This window comes from Crocodylus porosus, unplaced genomic scaffold (genome assembly GCF_001723895.1).
Source record: "Crocodylus porosus isolate Cpor-Errol unplaced genomic scaffold, CroPor_comp1, whole genome shotgun sequence".
Taxonomy (NCBI): Eukaryota; Metazoa; Chordata; order Crocodylia; family Crocodylidae; genus Crocodylus; species Crocodylus porosus.
This window is the reverse complement of record NW_017728927.1, coordinates 1,217,452-1,226,933: the sequence shown is the minus strand read 5'-3', so window position 1 is coordinate 1,226,933 and position 9,482 is coordinate 1,217,452. Positions and strand designations below refer to the sequence as shown.

Sequence of the window (9,482 nt, the reverse complement as noted above, 5' to 3'; positions counted from 1 at the left end):
TGACCAGTGCCGCATAGAGGGGGAGGATCACCTCCTTGGACCTGCTCGAGATGCATCTGTGGATGCGTGACAAGGTGCGGTTGGCCTTCCTGACCGTGTCCCCACACTGCTGGCCCGTGTTCATTTTGGCATCAATAATGACTCCAAGATCCTTTTTCTGCCTCTGCACTGATGAGAAGGGAATTCACCAGCCTGTAAGTGTGCTGCTGGTTCTTCCTCCCCAGGTGCAGAACCTTGCACTTGTCAGTGTTGAAACCTATCCTGTTTCCATCCGCCCACCCCATAACCTGTCTAGGTCTGATTGCAGCGTATTCCTCCACATCTTGGTGTTGCCTGCAAATTAGAACAGGGCACTTTTTTACCACCTCATCCAAATTGCTGATGACGATGTTGAACAGTGCGGGCCCAAGGACCAAGCCCTGAGGAACCCCACTGCTCACATCCCTCCAGGTCGAATAGGACCCGTCCACCACCACTCTCTGGGTGCAGCCCTCCAGCCAGTTAGTGTCCCATTTGACTGTAGGTGTGGATGCCACAGTCCCCTAGTTTTTTTAATGAGAATGGGGTGAAAGACAGTGTCAAAGGCCTTCCTAAAGTCTAAAAAGACTACATCCATTGCTACCCCTGCATCTAAGGATTTTGTGACCTGGTCATAGAAGGCCACCAGGTTGGTCTGACAGGACCTGCCTCTAATGAACCCATGTTGGTTGCCCCTAAGCATAATCTTCCCCGCTGGCACCTCATGGACATGTGCCAGGATAATTCTCTCAAAGCTTACCCAGGATCGAGGTAAGACTGACTGGCCTATAGTTTCCTGGATCCTTCTTCCTCCCTTTTTTTGAAAATGGGAACCACATTGGCCCTTTTCCAGTCCTCTGGCACCACGCCAGAGCACCACAAGTGCTCGTAAAGCCATGCCAGCCACAATGACCTCAGCTCCACCCTCAGCGCTCTGGGGTGGAGATCATCGGACCAGCTGATTTTAAATACACCCAGACCCTGCAGAAGTTCCCTAACTAGATCCTCACTGACCCTAGGCCTGGGTGTGCCTCCTCTGGAGCCTGCAAAGGTCCCAGTGGGGGATGTGACCTGGTCCCTGCTCAGGAAAATGGAGGCAAAGAAATTGTTAAATAGGTTAGTTTTGTCATCTGGTGCGATGACCAGATTTTCTAGCATGTCTTGCAGAGGCCCCACGTTACCCAGGCCCCACATAACATTAATTAAGAATTAATATACAGGGACTTGAAGTTGGAATAATATTTAAAGTGCACTTAATCTCTGAAATTGTACTTTAGGTGCCTCTTTTTCAAGTAGTCCCAGTCCATCTCAAAACAATAAAACTACTATTTCCATTCTTGGATACATTAAACATTTATTGTAGTGTCAATTTTGTTTAATTCCTGTTACATGATAACATTCAAAACATGATATATTATTATATCTTTGTCCTAAGCAGTAGGCAGGTCTTAAATCTTCTAATTGTTTTGCTTGCAGTGCTCAAGACTGTTTCCTAATACTAGGGAAGTATACGTTTCATTTCTCTTCTTGTTTTTCATGTAGGAGTGTGTTCTTTTCCTTCCAAAGTCCCTTGCTGTAATGAAAGAGCCACAATTACTATGTGATGCAGATTTCAGTTTCCAGTGTAGTCTAACATTTAGCTAATGTGACCTGTGTACCACAGGTCACCAATTTCAGTTGTTTCTATTTTACAATTAAAAAATAAAACTAGAAGATAATAGCATAGACTAAACTAGATTCTCATATCGATAGCTATAAGTACCTGCTCTAAGCAAATAAAGGACAATGAGGTAACAAGTACAGCATTTAGCAAGCTGTATAACAAAGTATTAAAGAGCTGAACTTGAATATTCCTGCATAGAACAGATCAAATAGTTACATGTGGCTACTTGTTTGGAAATAGCTAGCAAAGTGCTCTATCTTAAGCTGACAACTGCTAGCTAGAGGCTAATACACAATTTCTGTGGTAATGCACAGAGTGCAGCAGTGAGGTACAAGGGGCAAAGGCTTGATGAGAAACTAACCTCTGATGCCCGACTACTGAAAAAAGGGTAGTATGCTGTGACTTCTACTTTGGGTACTGCATGTGGGCTCTTTCCTGTCTTCTGTTTTTTAATGGGGTGTTGATGCTTTTAAAAAGGGTTTCAGAGCTTTCTAACTGGTAGATAAGGCTTTTGATTTTGAAGGAGTGAAAGAGCCTCTCCTACCTCTTCCTAGACTTTTGTCCAGTTTTAGTGCCTCTTGCTGAGGCTTCCACATGTGCAAAAGAATTACCTTGAATTTCAGCATAGTAAGACTTCTAAACCCTTTGGTAAGGAACTTGGCTTCAGAACTTTAGGGCATCAGAGGCAACTGTTCAGGAAAAACAAGTCTGAGGCGTACATTGCACAAAAATACACAGACTAAGTGAGGGCTTCTTGAGTGGTTACATACTGGGTAACACCAGAAGACCAATTGATTTGATTATTTTCAATATTTTTTGGCAGAAACCAGGCAAAAGCCACATACTTGATGTCACTTGAGACCACAGATGGGTTGCTGAATGAAATAGGCTTGGAGGCAGTGGTATTTGGTACACACACATCACCAGCTGCTGTAACTCAAAAGATTGACTCTGTAGCCACTGCTGATATTGTGACTGTAAGTAAATGTGTCCCTATAAAAATGACTACAAAATGGCATACAGTGGAGTTACATCATACGCGCATTTAACTTGCGCGAATTCATCATACACATATGCCCTGGAGTGCTAGTTGTTTGGATTCAGCCTGCCCAGCAGGGGCCAGCAGCCCTTCTGGGAAGCTGTGCATGCTGGCCAGGCGGGAGTTTGGTGCAGGCCAGCTGATTTTCAAGGGTAATTTTGACTATCTGCGATTTTTGCCTTACATGCTGACTCTAGAACCTAACCCCAGCGTAAGATGCAACTCTGCTGTATAAGCTTTACAGTGCAAAACAGACTGCCATTGCTACATACCTAAATTAAGACTCTGTTATATATTACACCTCTCAGGATGGGAATGACATGGTATTCCATCCCTACTGGCTGAATGTAATACTGGTACAATTGAAAAATGCACATACAGAACATGGTTCTACCGGATCTACAAATCTCTGCTGGACTAGATATTTTAAATCGTATCACCTTAATTTACTGACAGTAGCTTGTCACTTGTCAGGGATCATTTAATCAGGAATGAGCGTGCTTTGAGCAGGGGGCTAGACTAGATGACCTTGTGAAGTCCTTTCCAGACCAATTTTCCTATGATTCTACGACTGTACTGCAAAACCAGTGAGCATACTCTGTCTTGCTTTAATCACTTGGCTGTTGTGGCACACTTACTTACCTAATTATGGTAGCCTCTAAACTGCTCAAGTAAGGATTTGCAGAATTCGAATTATTTTACAAAAAATGAACAGGTTTTGCTGTTTCACTGAGAGATTAAGATACAAATACTGCTGGTTAGTTATCATATTTTGGTTTCTTTAATAGAGTACAATTCCTCTTGAAATACAGGAAACCCTTGTTATTCACGGGTTCGGCATTCACTGTTTCAAAGATTCACGAATGCTGAACCCACATTTGAAATACACTTTAAACACTTACCGGAGTTCCTTGGGGGCTCTGCGCTTGCTCCCGGCAGAATCCCGCCACCAGAGCCATGCCCCCAGCCACCGGGGGTACCATGTTCATGAATGCAGTGCCTTATTCGCGGATTTCGCCATTCGTGGGGGATACGAGATCGTATCCCCCACAAATGGTGAGAGTCGCCTGTACACACAGAATGTTCCCAGAAGCAACTATTCTTATATGTTACAGTAATGTTGAGAGACTTCATCTTGGATCAGGAAAGCTAGGGGGCAGCATTGTCCCTCACACTGAATAAATGTGCAGCAAGAGACTTGAGCTTTTAGCTTAAACTGGGGGTTGGCAACCTATGGCAACCTGCCCAGAGAGCCTTTGATCAGGCCCATGAAGCTGTAGTTTTGGCAGTAGAGGGACTCTTTCTGAGCGGCACCACAGTTGCCTGTGTGGGCCTCTCACAAAGGAGGAGTCGTGTCCATACTGCACCGCAGTTGACTGGCATAAACTCTAGCAAACTGAACAGTGGGGAGAAGTGGTAGCAGTGGCCAAGACATTGTGCCAGTCTGCATCTAACCTGAGTTGGGTCATTCTGGCCCCACTGCCAGAAGATGTTGCCAGCCCCAGGCCAGGGCAAAAATAAGGTTAAGAGATGTGAAGCATAGAGCAGTGGTTTAACACGATGCTGGTGGCTGAGACTATAACCCACTTACCTTGACGCGAATACCTGTGTCATATCCATTGACCTTCCTGTTTTTTCTGACAGGAATAGCAAATATCTTTTTTTTTTTTTATCAATTGCATGTATATCCATATTGGGAAGTTGGAAAAATGGACTCTGACTTGCTTTAGAAGCATTCTGTTGATCTGCCACACTGGGACAGTTATGACCACCTAATATAAATTTTGTCCTGATGTCATGATGTAATCAGCAGTAATTACACTTGGAACTAGGACTCTGAAATAAGTCAAGTATGTCTATTGAGCTTAATATAACTGAAGTGTGGGGAACTGTTTTTCATATTTTCCATCTTTCTGATTTATTTTTAGGCTGCAAAGAAGTTTGTTGATGGGAAGAAATCAATGGCTGCTACTGGAGATTTGGGAAGTACCCCTTTTGTTGATGAGTTGTAAAATGAAACAGAATTGGAAGGCAGATTCCAAATGGACCTCCACTATCAGTCGGTTATATTCTATATCAACTACCAAACCTGTTGTATATGAATTCAAATGTCTCAAAACATTAATCTGATTACTTGTGGGCTTGCACATATTGAATTAAATGCTGAATTCATACACTTTTGTATACTCTGTGGGGGGGTTTTCTCCTAAAGAACAGGGTATGTTCTGCACATTCAGTGTAATCAACCAAGTGTATTAACACTTCGTACTATAATGAGAAGTAATATTAATTGGCGTTTAGCTGATGTAACATGCAAAAAAACTTTTGGAGATAATAGTAAGCTATGTTCTTGATTTTAAATTAATAATTGTCTCAAGGGTAAAATTTTAGCCCAGTATCCTTACCACCATGAGCCCTTGAACATTAAACTTCACATCTGCACAGCATCTACTTAATTCTCAGACTTACCTTGAAAAAGTGAAGACAGTATTTTGTAAGTACTTTGAGGACTTGACGTGGTACCTTTTTCTTTATGGACTTTGTTGCATGTTTTAATGTGCTCTTCATAGATCTTAGTGGGAGATGGAGAAATTTGCCAAGACCAAAAAGAGGAAGCTTTTGGATATCAGCAGCATCTTAATCAAAATTCCTTAGGCAGTCTAGGCGTGCACCACTAGAAACTTTCAGTAACTTCAAAATACTGAACCTTCCGATGTTAATCTACTTCATCAAGAATCCAGTTTCTGGTTAGGTAAAATTTGTGCCTGTTAGCTAGTTTAAAACAATGGCAAATTCCTCGAGCCAAAATGCATCTGATAGAGAGGAAGAGGAGGATGATAAGTTGTCATCGTTCTTTGGCATAGTCCAGTATGAAGGAGATTTAATGCCAGTAGTAGCAAAACCAGAATCGCACAATGCCTCAACATCATTATGAAGTATAATGTCACATCCAATATCTGTTCCTACTGTAAATGTGTGGTGGTTTCTTTTAAATTCATGCCAAACTCTGGATATTGATGGTAGTTGTTCTAGAAACTCATAACCATATGATTGTGAAGATTTGTATCTAAAACGTTCCAGGTCTATATCAACCTCATCATCGCTACTGCTCCAGACTTCTTTTTCTTCACTGCTTTTACTTGATGTGCTAAAATGTACAACATAGTGAATGTTATTCTACCATAACTCATTCCATAAGAAAACTAAAAAGTTGGGAAGTTGCTGTTGTATTCAGATTAACTGAACACATTGGATTAAAATAACTTAAAGTACAGTTCTTTATATAAAAGACTAAGACTATATATTAGTCTTTATATAGATGTCCTTATCCCAAATAAATGAATACGCAAAGAACTGCCCAATCAGTGATTTCAATCAGGTAGGACTTGATATGGAATTTATAGTGCTGTAATATGTGGATTGTAAACAATGCAAAGAAACACTTAATAAAATAAAGCAATGTTATTCTATTAATTTAGAACACAAAATAATTTGACTTATAGAAATACCAGTAGTTTCCAGCACAGATGTATAATACACTTAGTCTTTTGAAAGAGAAAGCCCAGGGGTTTTCCAGTCTGCTTTGGGAGCTCCTATTTTCAATCACTTTCTCCTCTGTAGGATCCATATTCCTCCTCTCCATCTCTGAATTTCCCTCTCTCCTGCAATGGTACTTGTGTTTTATAAGATGCTGTGATCATTAAGCATTGTAAATTACCAGCTTCTCTACCACTTTGAATTGTTAGCAATTCAACAAATGCTCATGACACAGGAACTTGTTACATATAGTCATCTAGATCCTCAGTTGGACAGAGCTCCAATGAAGTCAGTGACTCCAGTTGAGGATCTCACCTGGTGACCTTTCAGGGACAGAGAAAGACAAGTTGGAAATGGGCGGTTTCTCTTGATCCTTTTGAACTTTCCAGACAACACATACAGGAATGATACCCTTGATTTGTTTTTCTTTCTCTTTCTTCCCCTGGGCAAGTACTACCTTGCACGCGCGTGCGCGCTCTCTCTCTCTCTCTCTCCATAATATTAGGTGTATTATGCTTGAGTGGCATTTCATGGTAGCTGTATTTCTTACTCTGTCTTTGTCTTTGAAGGAAGCTTTACTTCTGGAATTAATTCAACTGCACTCTGCCAGTGTTCAGGTACTTCAACAAAATCTCTGTAAACCTTGATTTGTAGACTCGTTCCTACAGGAATATTGTACAAAAGTTGCCTAAGCTCTCGCAGTGTCCATCCTAATACATTAGCATGTCCAATTTTAATCAGAATGTCACCTGCCAGGGGAAGCAAATAATAGTATCAATATAAAAATCCAGGATTATTGATCTTCAAACTGAAGTGTATTTTGTTGCAAACAATTGCAGTTTTGGCAAGAGTGGGTAGGCTTAAATGTTTGTTTGAAAAAGTGCTGTGTATTGGCTCTGTTTTACATGCTGGTTCCCCTACCTCTCCTAAACATTGCTTTACTAACTACATGGAAAGAAATAATAAATATTAAAAGGAACTGTAACACTGAAAGAAAGGGAGCTGACATGCATCATTTATTTAAAACAAAACAAAAAGAAACAAAAACCCCTTTTCCTCCAACCACCTTTTTGCAATAAAATTTGTTACTGACTCAGAATGATCCTTTCTTGTTTTTTACATTTTTGTCCTTGTCTACAGAAGGATGTTATATCGGTAACCTTAGTTTGTTTGTATATGGTTTGTGTCTAAGCTGCAGTGTGTAGTGCAGTTTTTTTTATTTCCATTTTTGAAGTTTGTTCATTCTGAGGTCTGTATGATTATCTGCCTACTATTCAGCTGTTAGCAGTTTTCCTTGTGCTACCTATGCTCTACTGTCTCATGCCTAGTGCAACCCATCTTCTAAGTTGTGTGCTCCCTCGCTAGAGGAAGGAGTTGCGCACAAACTGTAGGGGTGCACTGATAAAGACACTTTTGGCTGGTACCTATAGCCGATTTTATTAACCAGCCATATTGGCCAATGCTGATCTGATGACCAATTTACAGGAATGCAGCTGGGCAGCATGGAGAGCAGCACCCTTCAGGTAAGTCTGTGAAGGAGAAAAGGCATGGAGGGGGCAGATTGAGGTCCCCATGGTGAGGGAGGGAGTGGGGCAGGAGCTGGGGCTGAGGATGCTGCCCAGCTAGGGCAGTGAATGGGACTGGGGGGCCGGAAGTGGGACAGCCATGGGCAGCTCGTCCAGGGAATCGGTGTCATGGCGCTGAAAAATGGTGGCAGCTGTACTTGGACTAAAGCTCTTCAAATGAGCTTTTAGTTCAAGTGCTACTGCCACCATTTTAAGAGTGGGGATGCGCTTAATGAGTGGAGCCAAGCAGGAGGGCAGATGCAGGCTTGCTGAGGGCTGGGAGCTCTCCACTCTGCTGCCTTTACCCTGTGGGCTCCACATCGGCTGTGCATCCCGTCTGCCTGGCAGCAGTAGGAATAGCAAGTTGTGCCTCCAACTGCTGGCCAGGCAGGGAACCCACAGCTGACACAGAGCCCCTGGGGCAAAGGCAGTGGAGCAGAGAGCCCTGAGCCCACAATGAGCAGCTTGCATCTGCCCCGCGCACAAACGGGGGTCACCTGTGCCACCATACCTCCCTTGTGGGGAGGGCTCACAGTGGCAGGGAGTCTGCCCCCCCAGCCTGTTCTCCACACGAGCCACCTGTGGCTCCATTCCACTCCTGGCCCCAGGTCCCATTCACTGCCCTGCCCCACCCTCACTGTGGCGGCTTTGATCTGCCCACCCCCCACACCCCTTCCCCTCCATAGACTGACCTGCAAGGCACTGCTCTCCACACAGCCTGGCTGCATTCCTGGCCCCATGCATGTGTGTGGCTGTGCATGTACACACAGCATCTGGGGGCCTCAGCCAGAAGGCATATTATATTTATTGGTGGAATTGGCTACACTGGACAGAAAATGCCAATAGCTGATAGTGTTAATTTTCCTTTTCTATATCAGTGCACCTCTAATAAACTGTGATTGGAAACTGATTACAATCTGTAACACAACAGAAGTTCAGTGCACATAAATGGCTTCCAAAATGATTGAAACTGGTTTAAGATAAACCTGTATGGATGTAGGTAGTATAGACTTAACTTATTTATGTTAAATCACATTATTGAACTTTTGTCCCCAGATCCCCTGCAGATTTTCACCTCCCCTGTCTGCTCCAGGCAATTGTGGGGGAGGGGGTTTCTAGAAGCCCCCAGTCTAGCCTGAGCCACTTCAGGCATGTGGCTGCATTTCTAGAATTAAAAGTGAATATCTGTTCACTTGCTTATTGGTTCAATGTGTACATTTTAAACTAATCTGCAAAGATTAAATTGATTCAGCCTCTGGCTTTTTGACTGTCTGTACTTAGCCCTTGAGATCATCTCAACTAGACTTCCCACAGATGATAGGACTGAGCTACGTGTGCTTTTTTTTCAATAGCTGCCAGTGGTGTTTTGAACAGCCAGTATTCAGCTGTTTGTCTTATGTTTGAGTAGGCATGGCTTTGGGGGACTGGTCACAACTCTCTGTTGGAAGAAGGATTGCCCTAGCATAGACCCTGACAAGATCCTCAACACCATAAACAGACTTTGGATTTTTGAATGGGCTGCAGAAGAGAGATTACTAGGGCAGGGGCTATGACTAGCAACTGAGTCCAGAGCTCTTGTTGGTGGAGAGCTCATTGTGTGCACCATGTGTTCAGAAGGGGGGGTGAGCCTACTCTTGCACCACTCTTGGATCTCCCCTGC

The 9,482-nt window shown here is 43.0% G+C and overlaps 2 protein-coding genes across 2 annotated transcripts in view; one reads left to right on the top strand and one right to left on the bottom strand.

Annotated features, from left to right (window-relative positions):
- LOC109314770 (cytochrome b-c1 complex subunit 2, mitochondrial) overlaps positions 1–4,896 on the top strand; it is a 23,930-nt gene extending 19,034 nt beyond the window's left edge. Inside the window, exons 12-13 of the mRNA XM_019542104.1 lie at positions 2,485–2,658; positions 4,649–4,896. Of these exons, the coding sequence (XP_019397649.1) occupies positions 2,485–2,658; positions 4,649–4,732 (258 nt within the window). The 3' untranslated portion in view covers positions 4,733–4,896. The remainder of the gene's footprint in view (positions 1–2,484; positions 2,659–4,648) is intronic.
- Positions 4,897–4,919: 23 nt separating this feature from the next.
- On the bottom strand, positions 4,920–7,022 carry PDZD9 (PDZ domain containing 9; the record flags this gene model as incomplete). Its single annotated transcript, XM_019542103.1, has 3 exons — positions 4,920–5,897; positions 6,067–6,187; positions 6,808–7,022. Coding segments are annotated over 3 exons (741 nt in total), but the record flags the coding sequence as incomplete, so codon positions are not given.
- Between the last annotated feature and the right edge of the window lie 2,460 nt (positions 7,023–9,482).